At 41.1% G+C, this 17101-nt stretch overlaps 2 protein-coding genes across 5 annotated transcripts in view; both read left to right on the forward strand.

Annotated features, from left to right (window-relative positions):
• The window catches only part of DUSP22 (dual specificity phosphatase 22), a 57698-nt gene extending 45976 nt beyond the window's left edge, over window positions 1–11722 (forward strand). For 3 of the 4 annotated variants that reach the window (XM_073332180.2, XM_073332181.2, XM_073332183.2), the window contains 3 exons: window positions 1597–1671; window positions 3319–3490; window positions 8463–11722. In XM_073332180.2, coding sequence (XP_073188281.2) covers window positions 1597–1671; window positions 3319–3490; window positions 8463–8648 — 433 coding nt within the window. In that variant the 3' untranslated portion in view covers window positions 8649–11722. The remainder of the gene's footprint in view (window positions 1–1596; window positions 1672–3318; window positions 3491–8462) is intronic. The other variant, XM_073332184.2, reaches the window with a different exon arrangement.
• Window positions 11723–11816: 94 nt separating this feature from the next.
• IRF4 (interferon regulatory factor 4) overlaps window positions 11817–17101 on the forward strand; it is a 60498-nt gene continuing 55213 nt past the window's right edge. The window contains exons 1-3 of the mRNA XM_073332176.2: window positions 11817–11929; window positions 15252–15363; window positions 15783–15912. The gene's annotated coding sequence lies outside the window, so the exon portion shown is untranslated. The remainder of the gene's footprint in view (window positions 11930–15251; window positions 15364–15782; window positions 15913–17101) is intronic.

The raw sequence follows: 17101 nt of genomic DNA on the forward strand, positions 1-17101 counted from the left end.
AAGCAGCCCGCTCCACTAGGGTTCCTTCCATTTTGTCAGCCTTCTTGAGTAATGTTCCAATAGCAGTCATTTTGCAAATCAGAAATGTGGTCATCTGTACATACCTTCTCCAGATACTGTTACCTCAAGGTTCATGAGGGGACGCCAACTTCAGCCAGTTGGTGTTGCGATCTCTCTTCAAGTTATCTGATATCCACCAGCTGCAAGGAAACTGCTGGTGAATCCCCTGCAGTGGACTGTGTGTGCGCACAGTCGCTCCACGGAGGAAAAAATGGTTACATATCTGTACAGGAACTGTTGTTCTTCCAGATGTGCTGTGCACATGTACATTCTGCGACTCTCCCACCTTCCCCACTACTTTGAGTTTAGCTTACCAGCAGTGCAAAGAAAGGGAGAAGGAGATGGCGATCACACCCCTTTAATACCCTTGGTTTGGTGCCTGAAGACAGCAGGGGCGCCTGTGCTGCCTGCTGGTATGGCTGGTAAGTCTCCAGCTGGAGTGTGTTTGGTGCACATCCACCTACAGTGGAATGTACATGTGCACAACTCATCTCAAAGAACAACCGTAACTGTACCAGTAAGTAACTGGGTTTTTGTTATGAGACATTTATATTGCAATAGCTCCTAATGGCCACAACCAGGTTGGGCCACATTATGCTAGGTGCAGTACAAACACATAACAATGACTACCTACACTAAAGAACTTCCAGTCTAAAAGATGACATCTAATGAGTGGATGAGCCAAACGAGTAGGCTGGGATCGAAAGCAGGAAAGACAGGGAAACAAATTGTAATAGGAGGAGTGCAAGTTCTTCGTAGTGGTGGGGCTACACTTTGGAGGGCTTTGAAATTAAGGAGAATAAATTTTGTATTTCATGCAGTGGAAGAGGAGGAACCAGTGAAGAGTTTTGAGTGGATTGCTGTAGGTGGAGTAATGAGCCAAGAATGATGATCTTAGCAGCATTTTGGAAGGATGTGAGTTGGGGGAGGACGGAGTACGGAATTGTCAAAGCCAGAGAAGAGGAGACTGCAGTAGTCAAAGTGCGAAGTGATCAAGGGCTGAACAAGACTTTTTGGCAGTGTGATCAGAGAGGAAAGGTGGATCTTGGAGATATTGTGCAGGAAGAAGTGGCAAGTTTTAGATGTGGCCTGGATGAGCTCAAGTCATTGTGATGTCTGCTGTGACAGAGAAAGAGGAGGGAAGGGAGGTCTTTACGGGAAAAAATCAGGAGCTCTGTTTTGGCCGTGCTAAATTTCAGTTGATGGCAGGACCTCCACAAGGAAATGTCAGAAAGACAAACTAACATAGTTGCTTGCTGGGAGGGAAGGAGATTTGCCAGTCATCCACAGAAAGTATTTGTCAATGGTGATTATAAGAATGGTGCCTGAGATACCAAAGTTTCCATTCATATTTAAAATAAGGAATAATCTAAGGCAACTGCGTGGTATCTGTTGGTTGCCTTTTTAATGTACTGTATTCTGGGAACAATATGAAGTGGCTTTTCAGATCTTTTTCTCAGTTTTTATTTTTTCTCTCTGAGTCATGACTTTACTAAAACCAAGTCCTTTGTGTTTCCCTCTTGCTTCTGTTTTCAGGACAAGACATTTCAAAGAGAGCATCAGGTTTATCCATGAGTGCCGGCTTAGAGGTGAGAGCTGTCTTGTTCACTGGTACGTATGTCAATTGTTTAAGAATATTCTAATTTTTTTCCCTCCATATTTTTTTTAAGTCTGTGATAAATGAGTGTTGCCCACCCTACTCTTTTTTAACAATAATACTTCTGCATTTATACAGCACCTCACATCTGAGGATCCCCCGCCAAAATTAAAAACGGTTGTTAAGCCTCGCTCCACTCTGGATATTGAGGCACAGAGAAGTTAAGTGGCTGCCGGAACACACAATGTGTCGGTGGCAGAGCCAGGAGTGAAATCCAGAGCTGCTGACTCCGGTCCCCCACTCAGACCTTGGGACTATTTGTTCCCTGTGTTATATTTTAACAGTAGTGTTGCATCATCTATTTGTCTGATTCATGCTAGTCACCATTTTCTTCTCTCACAGACAGTTCCTGTGATCCTAATAATTTTATCAGTTCCAGTTGCAACTATTTTTGCTGCTTTAGGGCTGCTGGAAATGTTCCTCTCAACAGAAACTGGTGTTTTAAGCTTCACTGAAGCATTCAAATATCACAGCTGTTGCGAGCAGATTACTGATTAGAGAGGGAGTCCTGAGACATTAACTGCCTTCAAAGAGTTAGAATATAGAAAAGGAAAGCCCATCATGGTTTTTCTTACTGTCGTTGCTTGTGGTCCCTGTGCATTGCTGCAATGTCTAACTAGCATTTCAGAACCTGTATCTAGAGTCAGGTCCAGTAGTTTGAGCACTGGGCTTGGAGGTAGGAACTCCAGCATTCTAATCCTGTTCTGCCATTGGCTCATTGTGTAGCTTTGAACAAGTCGATTAACCTCTCTGTACCTCGCTCTCTTCATATGTAAAATGGGGATATTGACCTACTTCATGAGCGTGTTCTGAGATGGTTGGTTGATATTGTGCTTTATTGTTTATATTCTTTGAGAGTGTGAAGTGAGCAAATCTACAACTGTCACTCAAATGTATTCTTTATCTATAGTAATAACACCACTTTTCATCCAGAGCTGTCAAACCACTTGACAGTGGTAGGTTCTCTCGTTCTCCCAGTGTCACAGATGGTGAAACTGAGGCACTGAGAAATAAAGTCACAGAGCATGTCAGTGGCAGACTCAGAAATAGAACTGAGAACTGAGTCCTGTGCTCTAATGTTCAACTCTGTCTGAAAGTTTTTAATGAATTTAAACCCAATCTCATTAAAATGAGTCTTTTCCAGCACATATAGATCTGTCTTCTTATTTCATGACCCTATTCTCTCTGGGGGCATGTTTTGTTTTTTATGTCTGGGTGACTCGTATCTAGTTTTTAAGAAAAACAACAAATACAAAATTGTTCTCAGGCTTTCTCATGGAGGCTTTGTATTTGTTCTTTGTTTAAAAAAACTCTCATCTGAACTGAATTTCAGTACAGCGCCTCTCTTGGGGTGCCCATACTGCACGTGGATTCACTTCTCTACATTTCAAAGTCCAGTACATTGACCTAAAGATATTTTAATAGTTATATAGGAACAGCCACCACAATGTGCTCATTACTTTAATCTCCTTAGTTTAGGTAATATATTTTACCTGGTAAAGTGCTGTGTAAATTTATGATGCTATATGAGACAATGAGCGTATTTATTTTAAGACTTTTTATATTTTGTATCTATTTATTTTGTCTCATTTCTGCTGCAGTCTTGCCGGAGTCTCTAGGAGCGTAACTTTGGTAGTCGCTTACGTCATGACAATCACAGACTTTGGTTGGGAAGATGCATTGTCTATTGTAAGAGCATCGAGATCCTGTGCCAATCCTAATATGGGCTTCCAGAGGCAGCTACAGGAGTTTGAAAAACATGATGTTGACCATGTAGGTGATTTTTGTTGACCAATTTGGTTGCTTAAGCCATAAAGTTTTGGACTGTCTCATAACTTTAGAAGGTTAAAGATTAGAAGATAAATGGCCCAGAATGCAGCAATAATACAAATGTACAAATGATGCTAATGTAAAAACTGTTTTTTCACATCTACCTAGGATGTTCAAGCAAGAAAAAATAGTTTTTTCAAATTAACAATGCTGTAAACAAAACTTGAGATCTGAAAGTCAAGCTGGGTTCTCTTCCTGGCTTATGCATCATCACCAGTAACCAACATTTTGTATCACTGGAACTTAACTAACAATTGTGGGGATGATGCATGAACCAGAATGGAATCCAGCTCCTTCTCCTTGAGCTGGGTTGGTTCTGCAGGGCTAACGGGAGTTTAGAAAAATAGTAATAACCTGTCAATAACATAAACAATACAGCTGAACACACACTGGGAACAGGTCTGTTGAGTAAGGAGGCACTGTTTTTACATAATCACTTTTCTGACCATAACTCCATTTTACATTGCTCAGCACATTTGTCCTCTCTACTTTCTCAAGTCACTCTTTTTTTTTTTTTTTTAAAGAAAGTAAATGAGGTAGGGAGGTGGCTTCATTTTTTCTTCCAGGATTTCTTGCAGCAGAGAGCTGAGAAATTACTGTGGCATTTCAGTAATGCAGTTTTCAACTGTAAATATTTGTTTTTGGAAACTATTTAATTAAATATTTCCTGGATCATTCAGAACTGATATTAATGGGTGGGTAACTGACTTTTTAAGATACAATATAAAGGGACTTTCCAGACTAGTCTCCTTCCTCCCTTATATGAAGGTTTACAGTCATTTCAGATCTAATTGGACTGAGTTAATAACCCTAATTGTCATTGTATATGCAAATAACCTTGAGAAGAGAGTAACGTCTTTTTTTTTTTTAATGTCACAATGGAAGGGTGCAGCAGTTTCTTCCCTGAAAGGGAGGCACTAGGCTACAAAAAGAAATGCTCACCTGTGGACATAACTTGTTGCAAACGGTTGTATCTCTCAACCACAACTTTTGGGACCAGATCCTCAGCAGATGTGAATCAGTGTACTTCTATTCATTTCAATGGAGCTATGCCAATTTATACCAGCTGAGTATCTGGGCCTGAGTTTTTAATTACAGCACCACTTGTCCATGGTAGCTCTGTACAAAGTATATTGGGGTTTCAGGACATTTGATCCGTTAGATTTGATCTTCTAGGCTTTTAGGCATTGAAGATCCTAACGTGTTGTGTTGTGTATCCTTCATAAATTTCCCTTAAATGTGCCTTAAGTTCTCATCTTTGATATGACTACAATATAAATATATTTTGCTTATTCAGTATGTTTGATCCTGCAAGATGCTGAGCACTATGGTCCTGATCCAGCAAAGCACTTAAGCATGTGCTCAACTTCTAAGACGTGAGCAGTCCCATTAATACTTTTACGACTATTTGCATGCTTCTGAGTCTGTGTTTAAGTGCTTTGCTGGGTCACGGCGCAATTGCTGAGTTTCTTACAGAATCGATCTCCGTATAGTTACTAACTGAATGGATACCTCCAATCTAATATATTTCATACTCTTCCTAAACTTGCCAAACACTACACAGTTGATTAGGAAAGAGTCATGTGACCTAAAATAGTTTTGCCTTCATAGCTAATCAGTGATAGCAGGGCTTAGAGTGGGAAGGTGCTGCCTGCCAGCCTTGCTTTGCCCAGCTGATAGACAGCAGTGGAGCTACAAAAGCAAGAAGAAAGAGCAGGAACCACTTATTCTTTGAGGGCCTCCCCCTCCCCGCAACAGCTGAGCAGAGTAGGAGCAATTGTAATTGTTCCTGCATTGAGGCTTCACTGCCAGGTAAGTGGGAGAAGAGTCAGGGCAGGAAGAAGGAGAGGCAGGTTAAAGAATTTGCACGCATTTGTAATGTGTTTATTTGATACAGCAAGAGATTATATAGGCCAGGTCACCAGCTGGTTGTAAATTGACATGCCTCCATTGAAGTCATTGGAGCTATGCTGACTTATACCTGCTGAGGAACTGGCCTTATGTAAAATGTTGAATGCTTAAAACGCCTGGTTTAGCCACTGATCCCACAAAGACTTATGTACATACTTAACTTGATACACATGAGTAGCCCCATCAACATCAAACTAAGCACATGCATAAATCTTTGCAGAATCAGGATCTGAGGCTGAAGTTGTATCTCACACACTCTGCAATGGATTTTTTTTTTTTGGCAGATGCATATTTTACAAAATGTTAAACATTTAAGTTTTCCTTCCCTTCTCCCCACATCCAACTAAACCATTTAAAAAGCACAGTAATGCACTTCCAGGTATGTATTAAACAGCCGATATACTACACCCCGCCCCAGCATTGATGTGTTGAAATAAGAACGGTCATGCTGGGTCAGACCAGTGGTCCATCTAGCCCATTCTGCCAACAGTGCCAATGCCAGGTGCCTCAGAAGGAATGAACAGAACAGAACAATCGTCAAGTGATCCATCCCCTGTCGTCCACTCCCAGCTTCTGGCAGGTCAGAGCTTTGGGGACACCCAGAGTATGGGGTTATGTCCCTGACCATCTTGACTAATAGTCATTGATGGACCTATCCTCCATGGACTTATCTAATTCTCTTTTTAACCAGTTATACTTTTGGCCTTCAGAGCATCCCTTGACAATGAGTATATCGTGTGTGTAAAGAAGTACTTCTTTATGTTTGTTTTTAAACCTGCTGCCTATTCATTTCCTTGGGCGACCCTTTGTTCTTGTGTTATAAAGGGGTAAATAGCACTTCCCTACTCGCTTCCTCCATGCCAGTCATGATCGTATAGACCTCTCTCCTATCTCCCCCCCCCCCCCCTTAATCGTCTCTTTTCCAAGCTGAGCAGTCCCAGTCTTTTTAATTTCTCCTCCTATGGAAGCTGTCCCATCCCCCTGATCATTTTTGTTGCCCTTCTCTGTCCTTTTTCCAGTTCTAATACATCCTTTTTGAGATGAGGCAACCAGAACTGCAGGCAGTATTCAAGGTGTGGGTGCACCATGGGTTTATCGAGTGGCATTGTGATGGTTTGTGTATTCTTTTCTATCCCTCTCCCCTAAGGGTTCCCGACACTCTAACTTTTCATCGTAGTTTTTTTGACTGCTGCTGCACATGGAGCAGGTGTTTTCTGAGAACTAGCCACTCAAACTCCAGACTCTTCCTTGAGTGGTAACAGCTAGATTAGACCCCCTAATTTTGTATGTATTGTTGTGATTATGTTTTCCAATGTGCATTATTTTTTATTTATCAGCATTGAATTTCATCTGCCATTTTGTTGCCCAGTCACCCAGTTTAGTGAGATCTCTCCGTAACTCTTTGCAGTCAGCTTTGGACCTAACTGTCTTGAGTAATTTTGTATCATCTGCAAACTTTGCCACCTCGCTGTTTGCCCTTTTTCTCGATCATTTATGAGTATGTTGAACAGCACTGATCCCAGTACAGATTCTTGGGGAACTCTGTTATTTGCCTCTCTCCACTGCGCAAACTGACCACTTGTTCCTACCCTTGGTTTCTTATCTTTTAACCAGTTACTGATCTTATAGCACCTTCTTTCCTATCCCATGACTGCTGACGTTACTTAAGAGCCTTTGGTATGGGATCTTGTCAAAAGTTTTCTGAAAGTCCAAGTACGCTGTATTAACTGGCTCATCCTTGTCTGCATGTTTGTTGACAGCCTCAAAGAATTCTTAGATTGGTGAGGCATGATTTCTCTCTTCAAAAACCATGTTGACTCTTCCCCAGTATACTATGTTCATGTTCGTGTCTGATAGAATCATAGAATATCAGGGTTGGAAGGGACCACAGGAGGTCATCTAGTCCAACCCCCTGCTCAAAGCAGGACCAATCCCCAATTTTCTCCCCAGATCCCTAAATGGCCCCCTCAAGGATTGAACTCACAACCCTGGGTTTAGCAGGCCAATGCTCAAACCACTGAGCTATCCCTCCCCCCAAACTAATTCTGTTATTTACTATAGTTTCAAGCAGTTTGTCTGGTAATGAAGTTAATTGCCAGGATAGTCTCCGGAGCCTTTCTTGAAAATTAGCATTACATTAGCTATCCTCCAGTCATCTCGTACAGAGGCTGATTTAAGCAATAGGTTACATGCCCCAGTTATCAGAGTAGCAGCCGTGTTAGTCTGTATCTGCAAAAAGAAAAGGAGGACTTGTGGCACCTTAGAGACTAACAAATTTATTTGAGCATAAACTTTCATGAGCTACAGCTCACTTCATCGGATGCATTCAGTGGAAAAAGCTTATGCTCAAATAAATTTTAGTCTCTAAGGTGCCACAAGTCCTCCTTTTCTTTATACCCCAGTTAGTAGTTCTGCAATTTCATATCTGAGTTCCTTCAGAACTCTTGGGTGAATACTATCAGTTTAATTTGTTAATTTATTCTAAAACCTCCTCTGTTGATGCTTCTGTTTAGACAAGGACACCATGATTGTGAATAGTTCCATAATTTACCTTTGTGACATTTAAATTGGTAAAAATGGCCATTACTTTGCCAGTTCTTCCGCCCAAAGTGTGCTTGTATTTGTGGACAAGCACATGCTGCGGGAGTCCCTTATTCTAAATTTAGAGCCCAATTCAGCAAAACACTTACGCATGTGTGTAACTTTTTAAGCGTATGAGTGGTCCCATCGACTTCAATGGGCCGACAACTATGCTTCATCACACGTTTTTAAGTGCTTTGCTGTTTCAAAGCCATATAGTGCAGTATTTGGGGCACTCTTCTTTAGACAATCAGGGTTAGACTGTAAAAGGTTTAAACTATGTGATTTGGACATTATTTTGATTACTTTAATGTTCTTGAAAAAGATGTTATTTACTATTAAATGATGGTGTAAGAGGAGTATTCTTTCTGCATCCGGTTTGTGTTAATAACTAGCATATCTACTATGTGTTTAACTTCTCCAGTTCAGGCAGTGGCTGAAGGAAGAATATGGAGAAAATTCTTTGCAGGATGAGCAAGAAGCCAAAGTTCTTCTGAGTAAATATAAAGAGCAGGCAATGACGCAACCAAGTCCTGGTGGGAGACAGTGGAATAATAACTTTTCCTCACTGCCTTCCCTGTCATACAACAACTACACAACAGAGACCTAATCACTCCAGGCTGGATTCACTTTCTTTTTTCCTTTGACCTGTTTAAAAACAGATGTCACCAGTTTCCCCTCCACTCTCTACAGAAGTCATGCGAGCTGTACCCTTGTGGAAAACGTGATGAAAATACTATACAGCGTGTGTGTGTGTGAGACACAATTTTACAGTTTTATGTAACATCACTCTCTGTAAGCTTCCCTACAGAGAGGCACCCTTTATGTCAGGTTCTCACTGCCCTCAAACTCCATCCCCTTCGTAATATGTGCCTCTCTAAAAGACACTCGTATGCGCATGATAACATTGTCTCCAAAGAATGAGCTTCCAAAGTGTGTGAGTACTTATGCATTTTTTGCTTGTGCTGCGGGTTGCCGTTTGAACTTAGCTACCTCAAAAATGCTGTTCTTGTCACTGAGGTTGTAAATGCAACTTTGAAAATTGCCTCGTATAATCTCAATTTTACACTCGATGAATGCAAAGTGTGTGTGTCATAAAAAAAATTTGAGAGGTTTCTGGTTTTCATTTAAATTATTCGTAGTTGTCACTGGTTTGAATTAAAAATTAAGATGTGTGAATTCCATCTATTTTGCCAATTTAAAACCAGTGGTCAAGTTTGTCAGAGTGCACATGTAAACTAAATTTTAAACCAAAGTAAAAAACTAGAGGCCAGATTCTGCTTCTGGTTATCCTGGTATAAATCTGGAATAGCTCAGTTGTAGTTCTTCTGGATTTACAACAGTGTAACTCCAAGCAAATTACTGAAGTTGTTCCAGTTTTACACTGGTGTTATGGTGAGGAGAATCCTTACTTTTAGTCTTTGATTCAGAGTATGTAGGGGTATTGCTTAAAGATTCCAGAACAGAAAAGGATGCTCTCCCAACCTGCAAGGACATTTCAAGTGTATACTGTGGATGACTTGGACATTCAGTAAGAGAGAGATTCAGCACACTGTACTTAACCAGAATTTTTTTTATTTCATGTCCTATGACACCCTAACTTACAAACATTTAACGTGGTCCCCTTGATGCTTGCTGCCAATGTCTTCACACAATGATGAACTCTGGGATGGACTGGAGACGGACTGTAGGGGTAAAGTAAGCCCCAAAATATTTTTGACATCTTATCCATTTTAATGGAATGGAAAGTATGGATATTAAAAATCCATTAACGCAAAAATTAGGATTTACATTACTACTATATTCCATCTCAGTCTGCACCAGAACTTTATGTTGTGGGCCTCGTCGCACCACACAGTGCTAGTATATTACATATGGTCAGAACAAATTGTTACTCTGTAGGTGGCAGGTGTTGGGATATTGTAGACGTGGAAAAGTCTTAACTTTTGTTTCTAACCTAATAGCTTGCTGAATACCATGTGTGCATGTTACTTAATCTTTGCAGACCACCATCGTTCATAGATAACACTTGGCTAGCAGGCAAACAGGAGACTGTATGAATTTCAATAGGAGACAGGTTTAGTAATTGCCCAAGACAATACTACCTTCTATGCATCCAACTGATGGAAGCTTCCATTCACGGTCACTAATTTTTGTAGACTGGAGACTTTCCTCTTTGTAAAAGAGTCTTACACACAAGATTGAGAATGATGAACTCAAACCTGTATTCACAATAAGATATGTATAGCATTTTTGGCACATGTACCAAAAAAAGACACAGTTGTCAAAAGTATTCCAAGTATTTACAGCAGAAGTAAGTCTGTGTGTGTGTACACAACATACAGTTGTATATACCAATGTTAACTGCATATGACACATGTTCCAGAATGTGGTGTTGCATTTCTTTTTCCACAGCAACACTGTGGGTGCTGAAAAATTTAAAGTTCCTTTATGCTGAGAACAGTTGGAGACATCTGCTAATGTGTTGTGTTCAGGTTTGTTCTTTGCTTTTTTGTTTTAATTGGCTGGTTGACTTCCAAAGTGTCAACCTCTGAAACAACATTTGATGCCTGCATAGTTGACATGTCTCAATAGCCATAAAGCCCACACACTTGTGAAGCTGCAACTGGAAAGCAGACTCAAGAGTAAAGTAAGAAGATCCATAGGTGGGAACTGGAGTGTTTGTTCCCAGCACACACACTTTCTCTTTAATGGACCAGAGGAAGGTATCTGCATAGATACTTTTAGCTGGGGTAGAGTAGATCTTCATCTCCCTGATCTTCAATGGTTGTGTATTACCCTCCTAAACCTAGGCCACAATTGCACCATCCTCTCCTTCAAGAGAGTAGAACAGAATTAAGGGAGAGAGAGGGCAACAGCAGCATAGGGAAGCCTGAGCTGCCCTGTCCATGTGGGGAGTGGGACAGTAGGATTCCCTGCATTAGTATGTTATCAAGGCACAGAAGGGATGGCAGTCGCACCTAAACCTTCCTCCGCTCCTTTAAGAAAGGAGCGAAACAGACATTGTCCAGAAACATAACACAATCTCTTCTCTTACTAGCCTTCCAGTGACAGCTTAAAGGGCTAATTGACTATGTGGATATATAATTATCCACCAGAGGACAGTCAACATTCAGGTGATTGACTTTAGCAGTGTAGACTGTGTCCAGTTTTTTCACATACTTTCTGTATTTGTATTTCTAAGCCTCTCTGCTTTATTTTGCCTTCCACTATCAAATGCACGAAACTTTTTAACAACTTATTGAGCATCCTGATTTACATGGATAACGTACTATTTTGTAAACTTAATATTTTTTTGTGACTGCAAGCAAACATTTTAGCATGATTCTACAAGTTACTTCATAAGTATTTTACCCTGATTTTAACATGGAAACAGTTGTTGCTTTGATTATTTTTCTGGGGTGATTGGAAAAATATTATGGCAAATTCTAACTTTAAAAAAAACAAAACAAAATGTTGTTTATAATGGTCACTGTATATTACTACGTCAGTGAAAGATTACAGTAAATACTTCAGCCAGTTAGGAACTATAAGCCCAGTAAGCTTGGTTCTCTGTCTTCCTTTTGGCATTCTAATAAAGCCTCATCTTTGGTTGCTTTTCTCGATGGTTTGTATTTAATAAGTTCTACAATTTTCTATAAATAAAAGTAAATGTTAATAGCATATCTGTGTATTTTCTTGAAAGACCTAAATTAATATTCTCTGCTAGATCCCTGGTCCTTGGCTAGCATCCCTACTGTTTACAAACAGAGCCTACCATGAACTGATTCACTCTGGTGTTCAAGTGAAGTTGTGCTTTGCATCACAGAGCTCTCTGCAGCCCAAGAAGGATCTCCTGAATCCTTCCATGGGTTCATTGATCTCGGCCAGGTGAGTCAATGTCCCTCTCCCCTCTCCCCCCCCACTCACTCCACCTGTTTTTAAAAAAAAAAAAAAAAAAAAAAAAAGGGAAGGGAGTACTAGCAAATGTTTTTACTCTGAACAATGGAAGCCTTGCTAAACTTGGTCACTGTAGTGCCACTGTCTGCCGTACCCGGGCTGTAAGAGTCTGAATTCTTGTCAGCGTTCAGCCAATTAAAGACCAGCGTGAAAACTGCCTTGAAACTGAAAATCAGGAATCCCGGTGTTAATGTATATATTTAAATAGCTCCTGTGCTCTGCTTAGTGTATTCCCATGTTCCTTGAAGTCTTTAAACCACGATTTGAGGACTTCAGTAGCTCAGCCATTGGTGAGAAGTTTATTGCAGGAGTGGGTGGGTGAGACTCTGTGGCCTGCATTGAGCAGGAGGTCGGACTAGATGGTCCCTTCTGACCTTAGTATCTATGAATCTATGTTCCCCCTTCATATAAGTAGCCTGTCTGGAACTGGTTATCACTGCAGTAGCAGACAAGAACTGTTGCACGCAGTTCCCCAGGCAGCTGAGAGCTAGAACAAGACATGCAGTGACTTGCTGACATTTTCCCCTTTGGCATGTATTCTTTTCCTAGTATGCCGCTATTTTATATGTTCATTCAACTAACTATATTTTACCGTGTGTTGCAATGTGGCAGTGCAGTGGTATTTCTTGCTTCTACTAACATAGCGCCTAGGAGCTCACTGTGCTAGTTATAACCCACATTACCACAATGTGGGTCTTCGTTCACCCTCTAGTGGCTGGTCCATCTAAGAGGCTGATGAATCAGACCCTTATGGGACAGTCATCACAAAGTGTATTCCATTTACAATATATGAAATGCGTTAAACGGTTAAGCTTCCCAGAACTGCCCAATTAACTCAGATAGGTTTTTATGGCACTAAGATATTATTGCTTCATAACTGGTCAGTAGTCTTTGGGAAACCAAAACTATTGACCAGTTTAGCCATTGCCTAAGACATGGCTTCATGGTTTAAAACAAATGAACTTTGGGCCAGATCTACACTACAAAGGTTGGTTGGGTATGGGGGGGAAAAACCCACACCCCTTAACCGGAATAGCTATGCTTCCGAAACTTCCAGCGTAGATGCGGCTATGCTGACGTAAGAGTTGCATTTGTTGTATAAACAAGATGTTGGTCCCAGAGAATTTTGAGGCTCTGAAACATTTAATGCAAAATTTGATATATTTCAACGATTTTCAGATATCGGGTCTGATCCAGAGCCCATTGCTGGGACTGTTCACATGTTAAAAGTAAAATTCATTTGTAAGTTCTTTGCTGAATTGAGCCAGAGCCCAAGTCAGCTGGGGAGTTAGCATGATTCCATAATATTGATTCATTTTATTATTTATTCCTTTGTGAACCACAGCTTTTTCAACATAATCTGTTCTAGCACTGAGTTTTAGGGCCTGATTTTTCTCATCTACACCATGGTACGCAATAAGAAATCAAATGAAGGGACACCAGTATGAGGAGAGAATTGGGGGCCTTAATCTGTTTCGCCAATGTAATGCTATACTTTCCATGAATTTGCAGTCCTCTAAGATGTGTATTATCTGTGAATTTGATTTGCGAACCTTCCATTCCATCTTCCATGGTGTTAATGAAAAATGTTGGACTTTATCGGACCCAGAACTGACTGCTGCATGACTCTATTCAATGCCAACTGCTAACTTGACCGTGAATCTTTAATAATTATTCAGTATGAGTGTGAGGTGCATCCTCTTCTATATCACTGACTATAAAATAACCAGACACCGGTGATCATTTTCATCTCCCCACCATCCTCTTCTCACTTAGGAAGATTAAGATCATGTGTCCTAGGTTACTGGGATCTTAATAAATCAAAGCACTGAGCCTCAGTGTTGCTTTATTGCTCATATTAGGACTGCATGACAGTACTCACTAAACTTCCCATGTCCTGTCTTAGCATACAGGGGGCTAAATGTGACAGTGGGGTGATTCTTTTGAGGGCAATGTCTCAAGGCATTGATGATATTTTTATAGAATCCCCTGGAGATGTAAATATGTGACTGTTACAAAGTTAGTTATTTATAAATTATATTCTCAGCAGAACTTTAAATATGGTTCTTGCTTTACCACATGGGCCGAGCTCATTTAAATTAAACGATCTGTGACTAAACTTTGTAGCTCTCCAATATTTTTCTCTTATCCTTTGACAAGTGGGCAAATTCTTGTCTGAACATCTGCAAGTTTAGGTTTGCATTTGCTGTAGCTAATTATGCAAACTGCAGTTTACAAAGAGTTAATCACTCACAAGTTGCAAGATTACATACTGTAGCTTTTGTGTAGTTTCTAGTACAATTATTAGGAGTTGTCATCTAACAGTATAAGCAGGTGCATTATTACCATGGACATACAGCAGAGCTCATAATCCTAATGAAAGGTCAAAGTCTTCCTGAGATAAACCTGGTCCAGCTTCATCAAATTAAGGCAGAATTAGGTTGCTAATATAGATTTTTCAGATGGTTTTATTCCAGCTTCTATTCCAGGTGCAATTCTCATACATAAAAAATTGTATCCTCCAGTTTGCATCTCCAACGAATTATGAATAAAAAGTTGTAGTGTCTTTGTAGCTGTTAGTCACAGGATATTAGAGAGACAAGGTAGGTGAGGTAATATCTTTTATTGGACCAACTTCTGTTGGTGAGAGACAAGGTTTTGAGCTTACACAGAGCTCTTCTTCAGGTCTGGAAGACTTACTCAGTGTCGCAGCTAAATACAAGGTGGGATGAATTGTTTAGCATCATCTGTTCCATCTTGTATTTAGCTGCGATGCTCTGAGTACGTTTTCCAGACCTGAAGAAGAGCTTGGTGTAAACTGATCAAATATTTTGAGATTGACCTCTAAACTACTTGGCTTCAGGTTCAAACATGTAGTTCAATATGTCTGCTGCTTGGGCCAACAGATAATCAGGGGTGCAAAAATATAGCCTAAGTTTTGTGCACATGCATTTACTGGAGGTCCTGTTTGAAAATCTGTGCCTAGGTTGCGTTAAAAGGCAGTGATGTTTGTTTTGACTATTCAGACACAAGGAAGAGAATCTTTGCTAAGTAACTTTTTCCTTGTTAATTTAAATATATATTTTTTTAAATTCTGATGTTTATCCCAGGACCCCTGAGATAGGTTAACTAATGCAAATGCCAGCATACTATACAGTTTTGCAAGATCTCTTATTTGTGTCTGTGATGGGATATATCTGGCCTTTGCGGCTTCCTACAGGAGTCCCCTTGCTTCTGCTACATCTTTCCCCAGGAAGCACCGAAATGACAGGAAAAGAGCAGCAAAGGCCTGCCTAGAGGCCTCATGGATGGAGCCAGTTGGAGCCCAGAAGGCTCCGATAAAAGGAGCTGCAGGGCCTTAGCAGGTGAGTTCCTGGCTGAGCAAGGAAGGGTGCTCCTCTCTGGCCAAAGGAGCTTGATGGATAATGAGAGTTTTTCTGGCTGCATTTGCTTGATCTGGGTTTGCAGGGCATGAGGACCTAAGAACCTTAACACTGAGGTAAGGGTGGAGCTAAAAGGGGCCAGGTATGGAGGAGGCCCAGGGAAGCAGCAGCAACAAACTGAAGTCAAGCAGGGCATAGCTGCTGTTTATAGGGTCCCTGGGTTGGAACCTGGAGCAGTGGGTGGGCCTGTCTACGAACCACAGTGACATAAACCCCAAGAGGGCACAGGTCTTATTTGAGAGCCCAAAGAAAGGGGTGAATTTAAAGGGCCTAGAGCTGGAGTGGAAGACACGCACAAGGGCAACAGGACTGTTCATTTATTGAACTCTTTACTACCCCAGAAGGGGTTCATTTGGACTGTGAAACCAAGCCAGGGAAGATTCACCAAGGTTGGCTGGCAGCCTGCAGTGGGCATGAGGGGTGAGAAAAGGACGGTGGTACTACACCCAGCTGCTAGGAAGCACTCAAGAGGTGAGTGCTCCCTTTACAGTATCACTAACATTTAATACAACTGAATATATTTGCCATGGAGCATCTTGCAAACTTTGTATGCTGTTGCTCTGTGTACACTAATGCCTGAAGTACAGACAGTCCTTTGACGTCTGTGGACCTCATTTACAACAGTCATGTGCCCAGTAATGGCTCTCACAACACTGGATGTTAGTTTGCTCTTAAGAGGGCATGTTGACCCACAACATTGCTGAGGTTGTCCCTGACCTGTTTTGAAAAAGAGCCATAGGATCCTGAACTTCTACCTGAGATGTCGGAGAGATTTTGTTTGAATGACCCACCCAAAAGTTGGTTCTAAATTACATAATGATTTTAAATAGCATTTCACTCTGTTGTGATCAGCTTATTGATTATCCATATATGCTATAGAGAAAGTTATGCAGTGGCGCTCTCATAGATCCAGCTTAAGAACACAAGAATGGCCATACCGGGTCAGACCCGTGGTCCTTCTAGCCCAGTAATCCTGTCTTCTGACAAGGGTCAGTGCCAGATGCTTCAGAGGGAATGAACAGAACAGGGCAATTATTGAGTGATCCATTCCCTGTCTTCTAGTCCCAGCTTCTGCCAGTTGGAGGTTCAGGGACCCCTGGAGCATGGGGTTCTGTCCCTGACCATCTTGGCTAATAGCCATTGATGGATCTGTCCTCCATGAACTTACCTAATTCTTTCTGTTTTGCATCCTGCTTGTGATCAGTACAGAGTGGTGCACCATATTCTGAGCAAATGCAGAGATTACCTTGATATAGCCATTCTTTTGCCTGTGGAACATGTATCATCACAGAGGGTGCCTCCCTTCACCATTCATAAATAAGTAACAGCCCTTCTGCAATCCCTGTGGGTCCTCAAAAAGATGTGAGACCAACTTTGTCTGTTGCCATAAAGCCTTTGATCTATTGCAGTGCCTCTTTAATTTGACCCTTTAATGATGATTATTTAGCTCAGTTTTAGTAGTATCTTTCCCATGGGCCTGATTTAATACCCATTAAAATCAATAGAAAGGCTTCAATTGAATTTAGTGGGTATTGGATTAGGCCCCCGCCCCCACATTTGGGGACATCTTCTGCCTCATGCAGTGGTTGGCCAGCTGTTACCTCCTGTCTAAAGTCCCACCCTCTTTACAAAGATCACCAACTCACGGGACCTGGCTGAC

Source organism: Lepidochelys kempii, chromosome 2 (genome assembly GCF_965140285.1).
Source record: "Lepidochelys kempii isolate rLepKem1 chromosome 2, rLepKem1.hap1, whole genome shotgun sequence".
NCBI lineage: Eukaryota > Metazoa > Chordata > Testudines > Cheloniidae > Lepidochelys > Lepidochelys kempii.